Genomic DNA, 24,165 nt, shown 5'->3' with positions numbered 1-24,165 from the left:
ATGTGTGAGAAAAAATACAAAATACTGATGAAAAATATCAAGTGCATACTGACTTAAGCTGGGTGTTACGAGAGCTCCGTGAGGCAACTTTTATAAAATCCCGATTCCACTGCATCTTTCATGTTTTACCTTACCCTGACTTGACAGCTTATAAAGCAGTGTAATCACATAACAAGGGTTATTCATTTGCTTGTAAAGAGACGTTAAATATTTTTTAAAAGATTAGTACTGGTCATTTTCTTTTTTATTTCAAGACAGCTTTAAACCTGTAAAATAGTTTTGTTTGCACCCAATTTTTTTTTTTGATTGCTGCACGTGAACCCAGTAATATCTGAATCGTAAGTATAAAAAACAGGACTGACATAATCATCTGGGCAGGTAAGGAAATATTTCTTAAAGGATCATAAACGCGTCTTTCCACACACTTTAATACGAATCAATAATAAGTACAGATTTAACTCCATGGGTAATATTTATAACGGTGTGCTTTGTGGGAATAGGGTAAAACACTCTTTAAAATTTGATTGGTACAAGTTTTGTAAGTTAAGAAAATATGATAGCTTAAAACAAATTGTATTCAAAGTTTTGGGAATGCATTTTATTGGCAAACTCTATCACTATACATATATCACCAATGCGTGATGACTATTTAAAATTCTAATAAACGTTACTGAACGAATACGTTATTGGTCATTACTTCATTTAAAATATCGTCAAGAAATACAAATTTATTTAGACATCATTCCGTTTTTTGACGGCACACAAATTTTGATCTTGGTGGCAACGCTGCCAACATATGTGTGCACTAGCATCGATAATTTTTTACATCCCTATTTTGAACCGCAGAATTCTAGAAAATTCCACTCGCTGGCCATTGGAATTGTCGGAATTAGTTAAAACAAAGATTGCCGGATTAAAATTCCACCCACATCTTCCAGCTTTCCATACAATTGAAGACAGTTGACCATAAGAAACCGATGGCCAAGTGGGGAGAAGGAGATCCGCGCTGGATTGTGGAGGAGCGGCCCGACGCCACCAACGTGAACAACTGGCACTGGACGGAAAAGAACGCAACGCCATGGTCCAAGGACCGCCTACATCAGCTTTTTCAGGGTTTCAAAATAGGCGAGTATATAACAAATTGTAGTCGTAGTATGGCAGATGTATATTCTAACCTAAAAGTAAACTTCTCAAAAAGCAGGGCACAGCGACATTGAGTGCGCCGTGGACTCCGTGGACAAGTGCTCTGGGGAGGCCACCGTAAACAATCGCAAGGGCAAGCTCATATTTTTCTACGAGTGGGAGTTGGTCCTCAAATGGTCCGGAAAACTCCTCAAGAACAGCAAGTTGAGCCACAAGGGCAAGTTGACCATTCCCAATCTCTCCGAGGAGAACGAACTGGCGGACGTGGAGATCACGGTAACAATCGACGAGTCCAACGACGAGTCGGAGACCCTAAAACAGTTCATGTACAACGTGGGACGAGATCGCGTGCGGCAGCAGCTGGCTTCATACATCCGCGAGTTAAAGGAGGAGTACTCGAAGAACCTGATCCTACCAAAGAAGGGCGACGAGGCCGGAGCGGGAAATTCTGTGGCGAATTTTAAGGATGCCAACCATACACGTGATGCAGTTCAAAATATAGCCTCAAACCCCTCGGTGGCGGCTCCTAGACTCAACATCTCTGGCATCGGCTGTAAGCTGGACGTTCGCACTCTCTCGATGACCGAGGAATTCCACTGCAGCGCTAACGACCTTTACAACGCTCTCACAAAGCCGGAGATGGTCACCGCTTTTACGAGGGCACCTGCCAAAGTCGATGCCGTGCGCGGTGGCGAGTGAGTTTCTTCATGTCCCTAAACCGTCTTTAATTTCACAATAATTTTATGAGCGTTTGTGTAATAACCATACTTTTTGCAATAGATCTATATTATCGCACAATGCCATTAAAAAAAAAAGAGAATGCCACAGTCTAGAACCCCAACTATCAGATACCCGTTACTCACCTAGTGGAAGTGCGAACGAGAAATTTTCACATTTTTCTGGCATATTGATAGAAATAGGGGAAAAAAACCATTAAATGAGTGTAGGTGTGGCAAAAAATTAAACATTGGAAACAAACTTGCGCTGCGTCTAGGTCTCTGCTTATTCTAAAACCTCTAGCTTTTATAGTTCCTGAGATCTCGACTTCATACGGACGGACAGAATATATATACATTTTTATGATCGGAAACGCTTCGTTCTGCCTGTTAAATTCTTTTCAATGAAACTAACCCTTCCGAGTAAGGGGTATAATTACCGTTGTATTCTTTTTTTTATGGTAATTATTCTTTGGACTTATATTGCAGGTTCATTCTTTACGGAGGCAATGTGCTAGGAAAATTCGAAGAGCTCGTCCCGGAAAAAAAAATTAAGCAGAGCTGGCGTCTGAAAAACTGGTCATCTGGTCACTACTCAAACGTTATAATAGAGCTGGAAGAAACTGTAAGTTACTAGAACAACGGAAACTTGATTTATTAATTTAGCAGTAGTAAAGTTTGAAATTTTCTGAACGTCGTCACTTGAATGTGCATGCTTTAACCCAACTTTCTAGCTGTAGTGGTTTCCGAAATCACAGTGTTCATACGGACAGACAGACGAACGAACATGCAACATATTTATCTGTACCTATTTCACTTGAAATATTTTTGCCATTAATTTTAGGATTTGTTTTATTAACAGTTGCGAAAAAAATAATAGCACCACCATAACGTATTTTGTTCTCGATCAAATAAATTAAGGTTGAGGTACCGATAGTACCAAATACTGATTTTTCGCATAATGATATTTATTTTTCCTATCCAAAAATGAAAAAAAAAATTTGAATTGTCCATACCTTGATTTTTAATAATTTTTTTTGGGCGGCAAGGTCTAAAATGAGGCGAAAACAAAAATAGCACCACTATCGATTTTTTCAAATTTTCAATACTTGTCGGCGGTTTGTTTTGGTGAAAAGCACATGGTTATAAAACTTGACATTTCTATTACTATATCCAACATTATTTTTGAAACATACCTTAAAAAAAATTATTAAAATGGGACGAGGAAAGCATTGCTCTTCAGATAAGCGTGGCATGGTCAAAAATCCAATTTCTGAAGGAAAATCACACAGAAATATTGGTCTAATCCTTCAATTCTAAAACAAAATGATACGAAATGCAATCACCTACAACAAGAATCCCGAAAAACGTGGGAGAAAACAATCATTGGGCACCCATCTCTTCAAAAGGCTAGTGCCCGAGGGCAAGAAGGATCCATTTAAAGCTGCTACCGAACTGAAAAAGGATTTCAACATATCCGCAACAGTGCAAAAAGTTCACACATGTCTCAGGGAACATGGATTATAAGTCTGTAGTCCCAGGAAGGTCCCTCTTTTAAATGGGAGACACATACCCAAGCGCATTAAGTTCGTCAAGGAACATTTAAATTGGTCTTGCGAAAAATGGAGGAACTTCTTATGGTCAGATGGAAGCAAGGTGGTTTTTTTGGTGGTAATGGATCTTAATCGTATGTAAGACGACCTAAGAACACCGAATATAAGCCAAATTACACAGTAGAAGCAATTAAACACGGAGGATCCAGTATAATGGTATGGGCTTGTTTCTCGTACTATGTAGTCGGGGCTATACCATAATATACCATAGTCAAAAACCATCTGGGATCAACATGTGTTTGTGGATATTTTGGTGACGATGATGCTACCCTTTGCCGAATACAATTAAAAGACTATGATCCCAAGTAGACCCGCAGGAAAGCCAAGGATTCGTTCCAAAATAAATCTGTTCCTGTTTTGGATTGGCCTGAACAGTCCCCAGGCCGTAATCCCATCAAAAATTCTTGGTCAGATATGAGAAAAGCAGTTGTAGCTTTAAAGCCAACTAACAACGAATAACTTTGGGTATAATTAAGGAGTCCTGGTGCAAAATATCCCTAAAACGGTGCCAGGTCCTGGTTGACTCCATGCCAAAACGTTCCGCAGCTGTTATTGCTAATAAAGGATACACTACCAAATATTAAATTAATGGGATGGGCGTAGTTTTAATATACAATCACTTGTTATTAAGGAATTTTTTACTGTTAAGTTTATATTTTATGTTTAAAGCATTTTTTATGAAGTGGTGCTATTATTATTTTCGCCTAATTTTGTCACTTTTCATAAAGTTCCTTAAATAAGTTAAGAATTCATAGAACAATTGTGATTTTTTTTTATTTTCTAAAAAGTGAATTGTTTAACCTTTCTAAAAAGGTATTTCAGCTCCTTTTAAACCCTAACCCACTGGGCCAGTGGTGCTATTTTTTTTTTCGCAGCTGTAAATATCACAGAAATTTACGTATTAGTGAATTATGAGCACTGTATTGTTTTTTGCAAATATCTCAGAAAAAATCCAAATATTAATCCATAATGTGAGAAAAAGTTCGCTAAAATGGTAATTCCAATATAACTACGTTATGATAACTTAGACCGAATAAGGGAACAACGTCTTGTCAAGTTAGATATCTTAAATAAAGTGAATCAAGTCTCGCTTACAAACTACAACATGGGGTAACGAAAAAAAATCTCAATCAGCTGTTATTCATTTTAGTTGCTCTAAAACTGCACATGAAATGTTCTTACAAACTCCGGCTCAACTCGAACGTATAACTTTAAAAATTCAAATGAATTGAATTACAGTTTTGTAAGTGTTTCTCCTTTGCTAAGGGTTTAGTAAAAACATTTGTTCTTGGACGAAATGGAATCGAATGTCGATGTGTTTACTTCGTCTATGAACCATAGGATTGGTGGCAATAGCAATTGCAGCTTCGCTGTCCGATCTCAATGTGGTTGCTTCCTTGACGAAATCCAGAAAACCCATTTCCGAATGGTCTACGTTGGCAAGCAATCTCTTTTCGGAGCCCTGGCACATGGAAATGTATTCGGCCTCTATCAAACTATTTCGGTTTCCAATTCTCGGTCAACTGCTTCTATTTGCTCGTTCAGTTTCTTTACAATCGCCGCCATACTGTGATTTGAGCATGCCACCAACATGTCATCGACATATATGGCAATTATATTTATATCGTCATCCGAATTTCGAGCATTATCTGTCGAGCACTGCTGAAATCCTATATTTGCCAAAATTTCAGATATTTTCATATTCCACTAATAACCTGCTTGCTTTAGGTTATAGATAAATTCTTCGGCTGTCTCATGTATACATCTTCTTGCTGACTTCCATTTAAATACACCGCCACGGCGTAACTACAGGCGCATATGTATTTGTGTAGTCAATATTCATATCCCATATCCTTGTGCGATAAGTCTGAATTTCTGCTTTTCATACTGCAATCAGCATGCCGTTTTGTTGTAAACTCCCATTTGCATCCTAAAATATTTCCATAAGTATTCCTCCATCCAATATTGCGTTAAACAATTTTAGTTTGTTCTTTTTAATAACAAAAGCAATTTTTTTTGTAAATTTTACTAAATGTATTATACCTACAGATAAAAACTTCTCTTAGCAAGATTTCACTGCAAAACTGGGATTTTAGTTTTAAATCACCTACTCCTTGTGCTTTAATTTTATTAGCCGATGCCATTGTTATAATCTCTATGCACACGTGAGAAGAAGTTCCGCTGTCCAAAATCCAATTGTTGTCTTCGATTCCATGCTGTCCATAATACACACACATCGCATTGTTTGTCTCACGTTCCTCAATTTTGCATTGCGCTCTTACGTGACCATGTTTTCCGCATGCAAAACACTTTATATTGCGTCTTCGATCGTTATCTGATTTCTGAAACTTTTTGGTTCCTTTTGCCGAAAACACTTGTTTTTCCTGTATATTTTCCTATGCCTTTATCGTCTCTTCGGGATTCCTCTTCCAATATTTTCAAAAAAATTATCCATGTCGTCCGGCAAACTACACAGCACCAAAATCGATATCGTTTAAATTCTGCGCAATCTAACAAACTTCTGGTAACTTCTGGGGAAATCCTATCGTTGCTCTTGATCTGAAATTTAATCAATTGCTTAAACAAGCTGACCTTTCTGGCGGGTCCATGTACAAAATATATTTCTTGTAACTTATTCCTTAACTTATTATTTACGTGCGTTTGTACAAGTTCTTGGCCATGACAACTGTTCTGTGGCTGTCATTGTCGGCTCCACTTTTCCTATGACATACTTCCATAGCTGGGATATAACTAATAGACTTTTAATTTAGAGTGACCAACTCTCGTAACTACGACAACTGTCCCCCGACAATTTTTCACTGACTGTCCTATTCTTTCTTAAATGTTAAAACACTACCGCAAATCAAGGGTACCGTGCGACGTAACACTATTAATCTATTTCAAGTTAACAGGGTTCTAGGCCCATAACCTTTGTGAAAAATAGTTCGCTACAATGGTAATTCCAATATAACCACGTGATGATATCTTAAACCGAATTAGGGAACATCGTCTTTTCAAGTTAGATATCTTTAATAAGTCAATCAAGTCTCGCTTACAAACTACAACCCCTATATTGTAACGCAAGAAAAAGCTCAAACCGCTATTATATATTTTAGTTGCTCTAAAACTGCACATTAAATGTTCTTACACGAAATATGCACTCAAAAGCTTAAATGTTATGTTTTAAAAATTTTACTAGCCAAGATTCCCAAGAATGCCTACTATTTTGAGTTAAAATGCAGTTATTTTTAACTTTGATTTAGCTTCATTGACTAATTTTTTAAGTGCTACCACAAAATAATTATTGTCCTCGAAAATACTCCACATATCACGCTTTCTATTTGCAGTCATCCAGCACAATGATGTCGCTTAAGCAGACCGGGATTCCCGCGTCCGAATATGATGCGATGAAAACAAACTGGTACCGATATTACTGGCATAGCATCAAACAGACCTTTGGCTTCGGTACCTCAATATCTGATTCCTTATAAGAGGTCGCTGTTATTGCGGATTGCACTGAATGATTGAGGTCTTGGTGGATGGCGGATCATCAATGGATTTTTATTTGTATTCATCCTAGAGTACTGTAGGAATTTTATTTCCAATCATAGCTGTAATTTCTGTTTATCCTAAAAGGCTATTTCAAATCCACAGCGGCTCGATTGAAGAACCACATTACTTACATAAAATCAATACAATTCAGGCATTCGACATTGATTTCACACATTGAGAAACAATAAACGAAAATTTAAAACAAATTGTTTATAATTTCAGATTGTAATACTAATAAATTTGTTACATTTTTAAGGATAAAAATAACGTTAAAAGCTTGAAATTGAAAAAGATCTATTTATATTATATTATAGATTTTCATACCATTCCGTACGCATGGGCTAGGTGGCACTGATTATTAAAGGAAAGGAAATCGGCTCAGAATAGTTCGGGGATATAATGAAAGTGTTTTCCAACCAATGACGCAGACTTACATATTTTTTATCAGGTTCACTAGTTGAGTCGATTTGTTCATATCTGTCCGTATGAACGGCAAGATCTCCCAAACTATAAAAGCTTAAATGTCAAGAATAAGCGTGCATAAACTAGTGACAATCACGCAGTCCAAGTCTGTTTTAGATATGTAATTGTCATGCCAGCTAACGCTCACAAACCGACCAAAACTGCCACGCCCACACTTTTGAAAAATGTTTTGATATTAATATATTATATATTTTTCACATTTTTGTTACTCTAGTAAAATTAATTTGATTTGCCAAAAATCTTTTTGCCACGTCCACAAAACCGCCAAAAACTGTCAGTGCTGAAATTTTCCTTTGCACTTCCACTAGCTGAGTAACGGGTATCAGAAAGTCGGGGGACTCGTTTCCAGCATTCTCTCGTTTTTCTTTAACATTTCTGTTTTATAAACAAATATTTTAGTATAGACATCAATCCACGCATCGATACTACGTATGGAATATACGTTATGAACCTAAAATTAGGTTTCTAAGGTAAGTTTAGTTGATCAGAACGGTGATAGAATGTTTTATTATTCAAATTTGCAAATAAAATAATATTTTGAAAAAATGTTTTCTCAACCAGCTTTGTGCGTCTCCAAGTGGTATTGGTATTCTTTGAAGCTGTTGGTCTTGAATATTTCGCTGGCTGCCTCATCGGAACATTTAACGCACTGATAAATGAACATTCCAGGATGCTTTCCCGTTTTGATGATGTGCTTACGTAGGTTATCTATTGTGCTGCACTGGAAGTCACAGTGGGGGCATTGGTGGGGCTTCTGGCCCGAGTGGCGCAACGAATGCCGACGGAGGTGACTCTTGAATCGGGCTCTGAAATCGCATTGATCGCATGAAAACCACTCACTACTCTTCTCCGCAGAATGAGCCGACTTTATGTGCCTGTGGAAAAACAGAAGGATAACTTGAGCGAAGCCATATTTAAAATCTTAACGCTTGATTAGACAGTAAATTCCAGTGGCGGCTTGTCCCGCCACCGCACTCAGAACTAATTGCTATTTCGCATTCGAATCACTCGCTCGAAATCAAAATACGAGCACGTTGGCCATTGCCAATTGCCTTTCGACTCAAGAAGAAGAAAAAGAAAAAGAATGCTCAGCCAATCCGGTTGTCTTAGATGGTAATCAGTTTTTTGGTTAGGAGGGGAAACCTTTATTGGCCAATCGAGCGGTCTGGTCAGGACGACTAGCGAAAGGGCTACATCTGAGAGGTCATTCGGTATGTATATTGTCAAATAAGAGCTTTAAAAAAAAAGAAGAAACAACGTCTAATATCACTTAAATAGCTAAAAACGTTGGATCTTAAAAACGTCATTCATAATTCAATGTCAATCAGTTTATCTCGTCCATCTTGCAAAACATAACATAAGCTAATAATATAACATATGTTAAACGTTTAATTCATATTTTTTGCAATAACATATGTTAAACGTTTAATTCATATTTTTTGCAATACCTTAAATAATAATATTATTATTTTCCCTTGATGATTATCCCGTTAGTGATGTACCAATAAGCTCCACAAGGAAAAGAGAGGTACCCGCACTCACTCGACTTGTTTCCCCAGAAGCCAAATAAAGGAGGCTCCTTGCAAATGTATGTGTTGGATGTGTCCACTCCACTTATCAGCTACAGGCACACCGACCCACAATTAATTGCCAATGTTTTTTGTGGGCTCAGGCTGCTGGAATCGAAATCTGTGTGAAATCTCAAGCTTCGACTGCATAAACTGAAGTCTGAAGCCCAAGACCAAGCGACTTATGCGCGACTCGGTAGGCTTAATTAGCGGCGAGTAATGGAGTTTGAAGATCGTTCCACCAGTTGTAGGAGGCGTCCACCCCTCCGCGCTCATGCTCCCTATACCTCTGATGAATGTCGACAATGCCGCGAAACGGCTTGCAAATCCAGACCGGGACTGCCGACCGATTGCCTGGTTGGTTGCGCTTTGAAATTCCTGTATTGCCACCGCTGCCTTTTGATAACTAATTGAAGATCTCGGATGTGAGTTAAGCACATCACAACAGTCTTCTGTCTCAGAGTCCAGATTCTTGGGCAAGATTTATGCAAGGCTCGATTCTCGGCGCAGGACAACTTTTTATAAAAGTAAATGGATATACTAGATTCGTTGAAAAGTATTTAACAGGTAAAAGAAAGCATTTTCGTCTCTTGTCGTACCCGTTACTCCGGTAAAAGGGTGTACTCGATTCGTAGAAGAGTATGTGACAAGTACAAGGAAGCGTTTCCGACCATATAAAGTATATATATTTTTGATCAGGATCAGTAGCCGAGTCGATTTGGCCATGTCCGTCTGTCCGTCCGTATGAACGTCGAGATTTCAGGAACTACAAAAGCTAGAAAGTTGAGATTAAGAATACAGACTCCAGGGACATAGACGCAGCGTCTATGTCTCTGGAGTCTGTAAGCTTAGTCTCAACTTTCTACCTTTTGTAGTTCCTGAGATCTCGACGTTCATACGGACGGACAGACGGACATGGCCAGATCGACTCGGCTATTTGCCCTGATCAAGAATAAATATACTTTATATGGTCGGAAACGCTTCCTTCTGCCTGTTACATACTTTTCAACGAATCTAGTATACCCTTTTACTCTACGAGTAACGGGTATAAATATCAAAACATTTTTCAGAGGTTTAGACGAATTTTGGGCGGTTTGTGCGCGTTAAAGTCGATAGAATCGATAGAAATTTACAAGACTAATAATAACATAAATTTCGATAGAAATTTACAAGACATAAAAAACTGAAAAAATAGCAAAACATTTTTCAAAACGTTAGAGTGAACGTTAGAGTGGGTGCGTCAACATGGTTCAACAAATTTGCGCTGCGTCTATGCATACGGACGGGCAGACGGTCATGGCCAGATCGACTCCGCCACTGATCAGGAGATCCAGAATATATATACTTTATATGGTCGGAAACGCTTCCTTCTGCCTGTTACATACTTTTCAATAAGTCTTTTATACTTATTTACTCTAAGAGTAACAGGTATACAATTTGGGAGAAAAATTGAAAAAATGTTAATGAACAAAGAAAAAATGTTGGGTTTTACAATTTAAAAAGCTGTCCATAAAATTGTAGATATTGTATTCTACTGACATAAATTGCAAATATGAATTTAATTATTAGCCTCGATCAAAGTGCGGCAGTGGCATACAAAAGGAGTCATTTTCCCCATCAAAACGATCAAAAAACCGACGACGGCCATCCGCCTCACCTTCGTCTTAGTCCAAAAGCCCCTTACAACCTGAAATCTGCAGAACTTTTCGATTCGTTCCTTTAGATCTTTAACGGTTATCCCTGGGGAGGCCAACTGAACAGTGGCTTGCCAACAGTAGCACTACTATATTGCCAGCCATTTGGCCTTAACCTGATCGTCGGGACCGCAGTCAATCGGTGAAGCAGTAGAAATATATAAGAATTTAATATGCACATTAAAGGCGATCGATAAGTCACGATTATGTAGGAAAGGAAGCAGCTGCGACTTTGGCGACTGTTCTCCTTCAATGAATTATGGATGGCATTCTTGCGCTTGTTGCTTTTTCTATTTTCAGACTCCTTTTCGTTTAAGAAACGAAAATTTGTGCGAAAAATTTCGGTCGCTTACTTTGATACCGGCAACTGTATTAACCTTGATTTTCGGATCGTATTCTTTCCATGTACATTCAGTTCCGTATTTCGAAGATAAGTATATACTTAGTTTTCCCGCACCTGGGAGACCTCGCTCTTGTATAGTGAGTTTGTGAAACATTTAGTGGAAATAAAAATTGTCAATCACGTAGAATATCATGTTTGCTTGAAACAAGAAATTAAATGAAAAACAAGAGAGAACGTTATAGTGGAGATCCCCGACTATCTTATACCCCTTACTCAGCTAGTGGAAGTGCGAAGGAGCAATTTCAACACATACCGCTTTTGGCGTTTTCGGCTATTGATCCTGATCAAGAATATATATGTATACTTGTTATGGTCGGACACGTTTCCTTCTACCTGTTAAATAATTTTCAACGAATCTAGTCTATCCTTTTACTCTACGAGTAACGGGTATAAATATACTTTTACTTTGTTAATTCTTAACTAAAATTAAATTCTTGAAAGATGTGCCACAATTTTAATACGTTATATGTATGCAGAATGGATTGATTTTTTCAATTAATCACTTACCTTTTTAGGTGCAGCTCGCTCTTTCCCACATAGCTGCAGTTGTTCCGCGCACATTTGTGTCTTTCCTGAGAGTGGGAGACCAAGTGAGTTTTTAAGCTTTCCGGGTTCCGCCCTGCATACGAGCAGTCCGTAAAATGACAGCGATAGAGGCGCTGAACTGTCTTCGAGTGGCTGATCTCATGAAGTTTAAGGGAATACCTGTAAAAGTTTTAAATGAAGATTAAGGACCAAATCACCTTAATTCAGGCCATGAGCAGTAGTCTGTCAGATTTTTAAGCCCTATTCCTGATGTTTTGTAGAAACCGGAAATTTTTTAATTACATTAAATCAAGGCAAAGTAATTCGCACCAAAGTCACGTTTTATGGACGGCAAAGACACAAGGCACGTTCGTATCCAAACCAAAAAACTCACCCAGACGAGTTTTATTCCACGTTCACGATTGTCCAGCCGCAGTTAAGTCAAAAGGATCCGCAAAACAAAAATGCAAATTTTCGTAGGCAAAAGTTTCTGCACATCAATTACGCCTAATTAATCGAAACAGCTGAGGGTAGTCCTGGTGCCCAAAGAGCGCTTAGTACTGGAGCAACAACAGGATTGAAATAGGCCGGGGCAGAATTGTTGGGTTTAAAGTGGCTGTGCCACAGGTTTAGTGGTAAATTTTACTTATTGTATTGACGTTCATTAAAATCGACAATTTTAGCTATTATTACCATTTTGAAATGCATTTTTTCAAATGTGTTGTCTTTTTTCGGCATTCATCGTTGTAAGTTGCTTAGTTCATTTCGTATTCCAGGAGGAAAAAGATTTTTCTTAATAAGGCGCGACATTAAGAAAGTTTCAACCTTTAATCTAAGTTTTCGTTTCGAGACAAAAACCGAGCTACGGCTTTGGAGTGGACTGTATAAAGGGCTGTGGGGTGTGGACATTCTCTTGAATGGGAAGGGACAACATTGTCATGCATTTGTAATGATGCCATCGCGAGTTAGAGAGGGAGGGACAGACAGGGGCGTCGTTGATATGTGAAATGTCACTTTGTATGGAGTTTGAATAGCAACGACAATGACAACGACTCGAGCTCGGCTGAGAAGGTGCCGGGCATGTCAGACGGTGGGAGGCCGCAACTCCTTGAAGGTTGTGTCAGACTTGACAAAAGGATGCCATTTTGCCTGCACAGTTTGCCGTAACTTGTGCTTGTTTCTGTTGCTACTGCTGCAGGGATAATGGGAGCAGAAACACGGAATTGGGGGAGAGAGTAGCTCCAACATTAAGCTGAACGAACAAAATTATCTTTTACCGGGTTCGTTTTCCAGCTTCCATTTGTATTTTCACCTCCGACATTAACTTTTATTTCCTCAAATGCATTTTCCAGACTTCTTGGGAAGTTCTTGAGTTTTCCTAGTAGATATAACCGTCTGTCTCATTAATACGTGTGTCCGCCCAGAGAAAAGCGGAAGAAATGTTCTCGGGTCGAGACTGCGCAACATTACGTTCTCAACTGGATTGCAGCATTTGAATTAGCTCATTGTTCTTGAAACAATTCAATTATAGCTAAGACCACATATCAGGCGATCAGCGGACCGAAAAACAACAAATCTGTATATATGTACATATGTATATAATCTAAGTATCCAAATATTTCCCTCTTTCATCCAAACAAAACATAACTCAATCAATAACGAAAAATAATTTACACAATAAATGCGCATATAATGCGCATATATTCTCGAGTCAGCCCCATAGCCAGGATTAATTTTCAAAAACTGTTCAGAGGCGAAACTCCCTGAGATAGGACGCCATATCCTGCGTTTCCTGGAAGCAGCTTCGTTGCTGATTAGTTGACGAAAACGCCTTGCGATGAAAACTTTGCCCTTTTCAACTCTGTTATTCAGACATGGGACGGGGTGGAGCTGTCATCAACACCCCCGCCGTGGTGGAGTCGGAGCGCAGCATCTGCAATCTAGGACAAACCGTTGGCTCTGTCCGGGTGTTGTGTCAACTTTAGCACGCCATCCATTTCAGAGATGCTCATGCCCTCAGTAGATGCTGCTCCTCTTGTCTCCAACGAAATCGCTGAGCCAACATGTTACGGGTGCGGCAGGTGCGAAATGTTTCCTGCTGCTCATTGTCGGTTGCACGAAGATGCAGAATGTTCAAGGGAGGCAGGTGTAGTGCGGTGGAGCCTCTGCCCCAAGAAGGACTCCTGTCTTCGGCTGTCTAAGACAATCGCATGTGTAGTTTGGAGCAGCTGAATGTTTGCCCGGGCGCGCTCGCATTGTTGTTCCCCAAACTCGCATAAATATTTATGACAGCGTCTTTCTTGTCTTGTCTTTTGGGTGAAAACTTTTTGGCCGAAGGGCGTTAGTCAAGCCCCATGCATAAGGCTTTCGGTGTCAGTCACCAGGAAGTGGGAACACACTAGTTGTGCCGATATGGCATTTTCGCGGAAAAAGAAATACCAAAGGATTTAGAAAATGCAATGGTTGTAAAACCGAAAGTTCCGTTTTCAGAATTTAACTTGTGGCCAAAATTATTAAAAAAAAACAGAGAGAACGCTAGTGGAAGTGCGAAGGAGAAATTTTAACACTGAGAGACTTTGGCAGTTTGTGGGCGTTAGAGTGGGCGTGACAAAAAGATTCTTGGAAAATCGAGAGAAATTTACAAGACTAACAAAAAAATATCAAAACATTTTTCAAAAGTGTGGGCATGACAGCTTTGAGCGGTTCTTGGGAGTTAGAGTGGGCGTGGCGTGATAAAGAATATATATACTTTATATGGTCGGAAATGCTTCCTTCTTCCTGTTTCATACATTTCACCGAATCTAGTATACCCTGTTACTCTACGAGTAACGGGTTTAACTACCGGTCTTGCATTTTAAAGGATTATTTTTATGTAACACAATATCTTAATATCATTTGGATATTTTGCTTTTTATGAGCTTTTTATGAAAATCTTCCAGGGTGAAGGAAACACAAAAAGCCTTGCCTACATGAATGATTCGCACCCAGCCAGTTCCACGTGGTTTATAGCATATATAAACTTATTTGATTTCAAACGTATTTGAAGGTTGGTCTTGAATGTTTCTCCATACAAATCGACAATCTAAAATCTTTGGAGTCATGTTATATATGTGAAATTTTCGTAAAATGGTTCAAGCATCACTGGTAGACGTTCACCCAAGACTCCCACCGGTACATACCCTTTCTGAGCTTTCTCGTGTAATTGGTACGTAAGTCCTTGTCTGTCCTCTTTTCCCGGTCTCTCACGCTCAGAGTGGTTTCTCGCTGGCGCGATATTAGCCGGATTTGATGCCTCGGCCCGTGCTGCATGTGGAATTAGTTGCCACAGTGCACCACCATTGCCCCTTGCACACTCGTTAGGGCGTGGCAACATTTCTATACCATGTGTAATTAGGGAAGTGCCTTCCTTTCTATTCCCTCATTTAGACGACTCTTTAGCGCTTATCTGGCAAACTTGAGCGAAATAAAAATCGTTGCTGGAAATTAGCCTTAAATGTCACCCTTGCACTTGTCTAGCATCACACTACCAGCCGCATTTAAGCCCCTTATACCGATACGTGTGTGTATTTTCTTGTCTTGTTTTGGCTTTATTATGATGTTGTTTTTATGCCTTGAAGTTATAAATGATCATTTAAAAGCATTGTGGCACGGGCAATTGTTATGGATTTGTGGCTGTATTTATACTTGGACTATATAACCACTAATTGTACCCGTCGTAGAGTAAGACCATGTAAAGTATATGAATATATTATTGATCAGGATCGATAGACGAATCGATCTGTCCCAGTCCGTATACACATTGAGATCACAGCTAGTAGGTTGAGACTAAGCATACAGATTCTAGAGACACAAACGCAGCGCAAGCTTATTGATCCATGCCACGCCACTCTAACGCCCAACCGCCTAAACCGCACAAAACTGACACATTTGAAAAATGTTTTGATATTTTTTTTATATTTGTATTGTCTTGTAAATTTCTATCGATTTGACAAAAAAATGTTTGCCATGCCCAACCTAACGCCCACAAGCCGCCCAAATCTGTCAAGCCCACACTTAAGAAAATCGGGAAAGGGGTATCTAATAGTCGGGGAACTCGACTATAGAGTTTTCTCATGTATTACATTTTATAATAGGATTATAAAGCTTATTTGTGAACATTATGTAACGTAAATATATGGTTGATTCTAAGGTTGGACTTAGCCCTCGAGGTGAATTGTTAAACTCCCTCATGACTCGTTAGACGAGCATCAACAATCAGTTAGAACAAAAATGAAATGCTAAAAAAAATGACAGCGTTAGAATATGCCAATGCCCATCAACAACAAACTGGAATCCACAGTGAGGTGGGTGATTGTGACTGAGACATCAGACCGAGGACTCGAACAACACGTTCCAGTGCTAGCCGACCGCAGACCGAAGAATGTCCGACTCAATTTCGCAGATTCATAAAAATGAATGAATGCAATGTGGCAGCAGAATCCCTAAATCCTCCAATGGAGCGGGCTGGCGTCATTGGGAATGGAAAATCAAGTTTGTAAAATTGACTATCCAGTGATGGAACTTGGGGAGAGCACGGGACGTGGGTGGTAGCGGTCGGGATCACTGGAGAAAGATGGGGACCATTAAAATGAATTCCACTGCACTTTGTGCCATCAACAGAATCAACTGCCGGCAAACGAATGATGCACCATAGGAATGACGTAAAATACAAAAATAAATCGAATGAAAAAAGGAGGACGGACCAACTGAAAAAAAGAAATGCGCATACTGAGAAAGAGGAAAAGCGGGCAGAGCAAGACGGCGATGAAGAGGGAAGATCCGAAACCGACTCCAAATCCGAATCCGAGTTCGACTAGCAGAGGCAGCCAACATAACATTGCACGCTATTTCAATAAAAGTGAATTGCCCGACGCGGCGATGGGGACGACGTCGTCAGCGAACGCCTCAAACTTCAGCCGCCTCCTCCTGGAGCACCATCCCAACTCGGCACTGCAGAAAGAATTCGCAAAGGATATCATCCAGCGATGGAAACGTGACACGAGGAGGAATTGTATTGCTTGCTTTTCCTTGCACAACACAGGTGCATATTTTAATAATAGTGTAACTTGGAGATAGTTAAACTTGGAAATTTTTGGGCAATTAGAAAATATAAAATCCAATTGGTTTTGGAATATTTATTAATTTGCCAAATGTCATTTTATTACATTAAAATGTGAATTTTGTGATTAACGTTAATATTAAAAATTGAAATGTGTTTTAATGAAATTGAATTGATTAGTAAAAGCAAGATGTAACTTAGAAAATTGGAAACCGACGTTTTAATTGCCACTCTATTCAGAATTACAGTTTTCAATCCCTAGTACTTTTATCTCCAAGAGTTGCCAGCTTAAAGACCAACGTAAAAGTTGAGTTAGCTGGAGTCTGAAATTCCGGAAGCGTGTGTAGCACTCCGCTGTTGACATGACTGACGATGTCGTCGTCCTTCCTGTCCCCGTGGCCTCCCTTCACATTCGGTACTGAGGCATACTGAAAGTTGCAGAGCTCAGAGTCTCCACTCCACGACATCATCCGGCAGCTTTGCTGGCCACTTGGTCTCGTAAGTCGTAAAAGCAAAGTATCTACATCAAGCGAGCAAAACAATAACTTCAAATGAGCATTTTAATAAATTTTTCAAATAATCGCTTGAAAAGTAGAAAATTCTCAACCCCAGCGGAAGGTTGGTCTCCTGTTTTCATCTTGGTTCCGATTGCACTTCAACTTAATGTTTGCTTAAGGAATTAGATGGCAGAAGCGAAGTGAACAACTTCGAAAGTTATGAGTAGTTATGAAGAGCAGCGGAGTTCGACGATGCGATTAAGATCTGTCAGTGGTAATAGGTTTCTTTTTAAGATTCCATTAAGAGAGGGACTAAAAGAAGAAAAAAAACTAAAAGGATATCAAAATATTTTTTGATGTTGTGGTACCTAAGAATAAAAATCTCTGGTGGACAGAATGAAATCATGGAGAAAGATTCAATGGAAAACATGTCCTAACATAAATAGCACTGTAAATGTGTGTGTATAAGGAAAACGTAAATATGGTCATATAAAAAACCAGAGAAAACACTGTAGTCATTTTTGTAACTATCAGGTACGCGATAAGAAATTCAAACACCGTCATTCTTATTACGTAATTTAATAAACTAACAAATCCAAATTTAGGTATTTAAATTGGACATGGTAACGTCATTTTTTTCATGTTGTTTTGCGCCCTAAGGGGATGAGTTCAGAATTACAACAGACCACTAATGTTGTTCTTTCCGCTTCCATAGTTGCTTACCCTTAAAAATATTTATTTCTTGGAGTGGGTACATTGCAGTTTTTGGTGAAATAGCCGCAAGCTTGATTTGTAAGCGCATACCATGTGGCTGGTGTCCACGCTTGGGGGTGTCCCCGCGCTTTTTGGCCGGAATGCCCAGCACTTAATGAGTTATATTTTGCTGTATTATTTCGGATACTTATTCTCACATACTGCAGCAAGGAATTTTTAATTAATGCAACGCAACCAAAACTCTTGCTTGGTTTTCATTTCCTAACGGCACTTTTCTCGGCTTTCATATAGTTTATTTAAGTCTTTTTTGAATGAAAACTATTTGGGTGGGTTTTGAAAATACTACAATGTGTGACAATTCCGTATGACCAGCAATGCCTTAGCAGCCTGTCACAAGCCTGGGGCTCTTACGAATTTCTAATTAGCGGTCTTTGTTTGGTATCCAAATTGCAGAAATAAACCAACAAATTGGCGAGGAGTTGTAGGACCTTAAAATTAAGCTGCTTAGTTGCTTACTACTCACTTTTTGGCCAGTATTTTTCCACATGTTCCACACTGATATTTGGGTTTTGATTGTTCAACATCTTTTTTAGAAAATTGAGTCTTGTCTTGATCACCTACTTTGCCATGCCTCGTGATAACGTGGTTCTTGAGGTTGTGTCTTCTGGCAAATTTCTGAAGGCACTCCGTGCATTCGAAAATTTTTTCATTTGTATGGTTCCTTAGGTGAGGCCTAAGGGAATGCTTTTTGAAATTCTTCGGGCACAAGGGGCACTGAAGAAGCTCGTTTTTTCCTATTGTTTCGGATCTTGTGTGAAAAATTCGGTGATAAACTAGATCGGACTCATATTGAGATTGGAACCGACATTGATCGCAGGAGTAGATTGCTTTCTTTTGGGCTAGGAATGGATCAGGGGGGGATGAGGTGCTGGCCAGGGGTTGACATCTGCGTGTGTGTCTTCCTAGTGCCTGAGCAGATTTAAAGTTTGTTCCACAACTCAAACACAAATGATTATCTGATGAATGAATTTCTGCTTGATGTTGGGATAGGCTTTGAGACGATTCAAACGTTTTACTGCAAATCGCGCACTTAATATCCTCACTCTTCTTGGCGAGTAGACTTGGAGCTGCTTCCTCTAGAACTTCTTTTAGCATATGTTCTATTTCCTTTTCGTGTGGTAAAATAGTCATTTGGGCTCTTGCTTTTTGCTTATGTTCCATCAAGCTTCTATGACGTCGCGCATCCAAAGAGGAGTCAAATTCTAATCGGCAGATTGCACAAAAATACCTTGCCAGGAGGTGCCTATGCTTTTTATGGCGTTGAAGAGCTAAACGAGATGTCTGTGAGGATCCACACAAATTGCATCGAAACCTACTCTGGTATTCGTCGGCTGCAGTCCCTGTAAGAGCTAGTCCCGGATGCTCAGAGATAAAATGTCGACGAAGTTGAATGTTGTACAAAAACTCCAATCCACACCTAGAGCACTGGAGCCGTCTTCTTTGGGCTATATATATGGGAACCGATCTGTTGAGGGCTAAAATCACCTCCTTATGAGAGGAATCCAGCAAATGAAGCAACATGGAATTATTGGTGTTGGAGTTAAACTGACAAAAGGCACACCAAAAAGTTCCCCCCAGTCTCTTTGTCAGCTCCAAGTGCTCGTGGGATTGCCAATGATGAAGAAAGGTATCTTCAGTGTTAGCATAGAATCGGCAAGGCAAGCACTGAAAAGGAGATTGCCTCACTATGCTTCCCATATGTTTAAGTATTTCCTGCAAGCACTTTTGCCTTGTAATTCGACTCTGCTCCTGGAGTCTTCTAAAATGAAAATGGGAGATTAAATGCTTGCCCATCAAATGTCTTGCCATCGTATGCCGGCATAGATCGCATCGCAGAAGATTTGCTCTTCTCTGTCGTTTTGGTGGCTTTTGTTCTTTTTTGCCCTCATTGCCTTTTATTGAGAAGTCTTTGCTTAGGGTAAGTTCCCTGCCTAGAGTAGCTTGCTCTAATTCGCACTCTGCTTCAGCTCTTTTAATGTGGTAGCCACTCTTCAAATGTTGGTCATAATATAAGCGACTCTTCAGTCGCCTGCAGCAGATGTTGCACCAATAACTAGCCCCCGGTTGGTCCAGCTTAGTAAGATCTATATTTTCGCGGTACTCCAGCTGTTTGCTACCCGGAACCCATTTGCCTTTAGTATGGTCCGCTGGAGGGTGAATGTAGTTTTCTTCGGAAGGCTCATCCCAACTTGGCGAGAGGCGTTCTATATGCGGATGTCGTAGCTGCGGCCGCTGTTCCGGCTTCCATTTACCACCTGTGTGACTGGCGGGCACAATGGGCGGTGACTGACGCCTTACATCGTACTCTTCCTGATCTTCTTCCGCATCAAATTCCTCGTGTTCATCCTCATCATTCTCCTCTTCACTCGCTTCTGGTGACTCATGATCAAAGTGAAGTGGCTTAAACGCCGTTTCATCGTGCTCCCTAACTGCTTTCAGTAGGGGATCGCCAGTTGGCGCGACCCACGTCTCATCTTTGCTTCGCTCTTGACGGGCCATCGATACTATCTTCCCACCCGTGGCCACGCTCTGCAGTTGTAGGGACGAAAAGAAAAGATCGGCTCCAAGTTCGTACGGAAGATCATAAACTTCCGTCAAGGACTTTGAGGTCTTTCCTCCATGACTGGCGGTAGTTTTGCGGAGGTAACTACTTGGAGCGTCCGGTTCCGTAAACTGGAAGCCATCATATGTGTGATCCATCATATGTGTGATACTGCTACTGATAATAGACGGTGACACTTCAGAGATTCTTGTTCGTCCATCTGCTTTTGGCGAAACATTTGGCTTTTCTGTTACGAGACAGTTGCGTTTTCGATGCTCAATGTATTTTGAGAGTCCAAGTATAGTGGCGTTGCACCTAATGCACAGATGTGTGTCCTTTAAGTGGTCGGCGTTCATAATTATCTAAGGAAAAACAAGAAAAACGTGATTAAAAATCTTTGTAATAATAAAACACTGGTAGAAATTTTATTCGCGTTGAAAAGTATGTAACAGGCAAAAGAAGCGTTTACGACCAAATAAAGTATATGTGTATTCTTTATCAGAATTAATTGCGGAGTCGATCTGGCCATGTCCATGTGTCCGTCCATACGAACGTCGAGATCTCAGGAACTATAAAAGTTTGTTGATGCCATTTCGCCCACACTTTTATAACATTTTTAATTTATTTTTTTTGTTTAATTCGTTATTTTTTCCTATTTTTATCAATATGTCCGTTCGCACTTCCACAAGCTGAGTAACGGGTACCTGATAGCCGTGGAACTCGACTATAGCGTTTTCATTTGTTTTGGATATTATTTTCATAGGATTCCACTTTAAAAAGTTCGAACACCTAACGCGTAAGCTTATTTTATGCTTTTCTGTTGCTGCATTTTCGAGTACGCCTTATAGATTAAAATATTAAAAAAGAACTTAGAATATAATGAGTTTCTTAAGCTCGGCTATGCCGAGTATATAATTATTATACCCGTTACTCGTAGAGTAAAAGGGTATACTAGATTCGTTGAAAAGTATGTAACAGGCAGAAGGAAGCGTTTCCGACCATATAAAGTATATATATTCTTGATCAGGATCAGTAGCCGAGTCGATCTGGCCATGTCCGTCTGTCCGTCCGTCTGTCCGTCCGTCTGTCCGTCTGTCCGTATGAACGTCGAGATCTCAGGAACTACAAAAGCTAGAAAGTTGAGATTAAGCATAAAGACTCCAGGGGCATAGACGCAGCGCAAGTTTGTCGATGCATGTTGCCACGCCCACTCTAACGCCCACAAACCGCCCAAAACTGCCACGTCCACACTTTTGAAAAATGTTTCGATATTTTTTCATTTTTATATTAGTCTTATAAATTTCTAACGATTTGCAAAAAAACTCTTTGCCACGCCCTCTCTAACGCCCACAAACCGCCCAAAGCTGCCACGCCCACACTTATGAAAAATGTTTTGATATTTTTTCATTTTTATATTAGTTTTGTAAATTTTTATCGATTTGCCAAAAAACTTTTTGCCACGCCCACTCTAACTCCCACAAAACCGCCAAAAACTGTATGTGCTGAAGACTCTCCTTCGCACTTCCACTAGCTGAGTAACGGGTATCAGATAGTCGGGGAACACGACTATAGCGTTCTCTCTTGTTTTTTAACGGATTTGCAATTATCCAGTCCGTCTACTAAGCTTTCTAGCCAACTCCTTTTCAAAACTTGCAGTAGTTTCAGTCCATTCATTGGCTTGAGATTCAGACCTTGCGTCGCAACAACAGCCATGGCCACCGCAGCGTTGACATAGCTGTGTCCGTAACTCACGTCCTGTTCTTCGAGCTCCACGTTACGTATTCGACAGTTGTCCGCTTGTCCTGTGTGTTGCGGCTTGTCAGAAACGAAGTTTATGGCGTCTGTGCTGCATCCGTGTAAGGGCTTTGTTGCTGCTGCTACTGTAGCTGTCTCTCTCTTCGTGCCCTGCTGTCCCTTTCCGGTCCTTTAGAGATGCTAAATGTAAAAGTGTCATTTCCGCCACATGTGAGCGTGATGAACGATGCGTCGAAGTCGACGTTGACGCCAGAAACTCCGATGTTACCGCTGTGCTGCTGCTGTGTTGTCGTCTCGGTTGTTAATAATTTTAGCGCACAGTTGCAGCGACACCAATCGCTGGCAGCAGTTGGCGGGAATTTATCCAAACGAGGCCCATGTCTGAGGTTAAATACGAAAAACATAACAATTCCGACGCAGAACCTCGTTCCATTACCGTTTCTACTCCCGGACGATATGGATCCATGTGTGAATGCGGGACATGCGATCTGGCTTATATGGGGAATGGGCCATGCCAAACATCCGCGATTGTCGCCCTCATTCGTCCAACAAGAAAGGGCCATATTGGCCACATCCACCACCCTACATGATGGTTCTGTGAGTGATAAACGAACATTTACGTAACAATTAACATGCTAGCAGCAGAACATAAGGCGCCCAAAAATATTGTTAATGTTGCCCAAATTGTGTTTAAATTGATAACTTTTAGCGGAGAGTTTATTGGATCCTCTTAGCGAAACTGATAATGGGGGAAGTCGCCATGGATATATTTAGGAATTAAATCATAAATGCTGTTTCAGTGTTGCTGAATAGCAACATTTTCCTATTATTTGCATTTGTGACTACGTACAACACGGACTATGCCAATTCAAACGCCAGCCCTATCCTAAACCCAAACCGAACCAGATCCAAGGGAATCTGCACCAGAAACATCACCAACCTCTCCGTCATCAACAACAATAAAAGCAATGGGGCAATAGCGAAACAACAAATAACATGACAACATTGTTGCTGTTGTTACACTAATGCTGTTGTTGTTCGAGGCAAACACTGCACAACACAGTTGAGGATGAAAACCGAACGCGAGGATGCCAATGGGAGCCGCGTGGAATCCTCGTGGTTGCTTGATTCAAAGAATCAGTTTAAGCGGAACAAATAAAAATAAAAATAGAAAAGAACGTAGAAAAACAGCAACAATCCAGTCAGGCAAAGCGCAACCATTAAAAAGGAGTTATCACCCAATTTGGTACCACAAGCGCGAAATAGGGGGAGCAAATGGCTGTTTGAATGTAGAGCCGTCGTCGTCAGTTGGAACAGGAAAAATATAGAAATACTGTACAACAAAATTTGCTGTCAGATCCAAACAGTCTGCACGTAAGTGGACAAGTTGGTCCAAGTGGGCTGATGGACTTGATAGGGATGTTCCTTTTAACAAAGGATAACAAAGTATTTAATTTAAAGTATGAGTATTGGCATGCAAATTGTGATGTATTAGGACGCATACTAAGAGCCATCGCTTAAAACTTTGGTTAATTTCTGTATAGTAACAAATCGTTTGATCCATATGTTCAACTCAAATGTAAAATATAACTGCTTTCAAATAAAAATGTACGGTCCTTAGTCCAAGTTATTCTCTTTGGCGTCACTCACCTGAAGTCTAAAAATAAACCAAAAACGAAAGCAAGTCAAAAATACTTCACTTGATGGAGCTTAAGTGGAGTGTCATAAATATATCGATTTAATGGTACAAACTGAACAAATTCATTGCCATGCGGGCAACCTGGCAACTTGACAAACGTCAT

The 24,165-nt window shown here is 40.0% G+C and overlaps 2 protein-coding genes across 2 annotated transcripts in view; one reads left to right on the top strand and one right to left on the bottom strand.

Moving 5' to 3' along the window:
* The first annotated feature begins 731 nt into the window (after positions 1-731).
* LOC122612709 (activator of 90 kDa heat shock protein ATPase homolog 1) lies at positions 732-7,253 on the top strand. Its single transcript, XM_043786490.1, has 4 exons — positions 732-1,125; positions 1,202-1,838; positions 2,349-2,484; positions 6,820-7,253. The coding sequence occupies exons 1-4, from the start codon at positions 978-980 to the stop codon at positions 6,961-6,963; spliced, it is 1,065 nt and encodes a 354-aa protein (XP_043642425.1). The 5' UTR covers positions 732-977; the 3' UTR covers positions 6,964-7,253.
* A 449-nt stretch (positions 7,254-7,702) lies between these two features.
* The window catches only part of LOC122613882 (zinc finger protein 845), a 42,040-nt gene continuing 25,577 nt past the window's right edge, over positions 7,703-24,165 (bottom strand). The window contains exons 2-4 of the mRNA XM_043788297.1: positions 18,530-20,970; positions 11,680-11,877; positions 7,703-8,382 (exon numbers count right to left, since the gene is read on the bottom strand). Of these exons, the coding sequence (XP_043644232.1) occupies positions 8,061-8,382; positions 11,680-11,877; positions 18,530-20,964 (2,955 nt within the window). The 5' untranslated portion in view covers positions 20,965-20,970 and the 3' untranslated portion in view covers positions 7,703-8,060. The remainder of the gene's footprint in view (positions 8,383-11,679; positions 11,878-18,529; positions 20,971-24,165) is intronic.

Source organism: Drosophila teissieri, chromosome 2R, assembly GCF_016746235.2.
Source record: "Drosophila teissieri strain GT53w chromosome 2R, Prin_Dtei_1.1, whole genome shotgun sequence".
NCBI classification, from domain to species: Eukaryota; Metazoa; Arthropoda; class Insecta; order Diptera; family Drosophilidae; genus Drosophila; species Drosophila teissieri.
The sequence above is the reverse complement of the archived record's forward strand: the minus strand, read 5'-3'. Positions and strand labels throughout refer to the sequence as shown.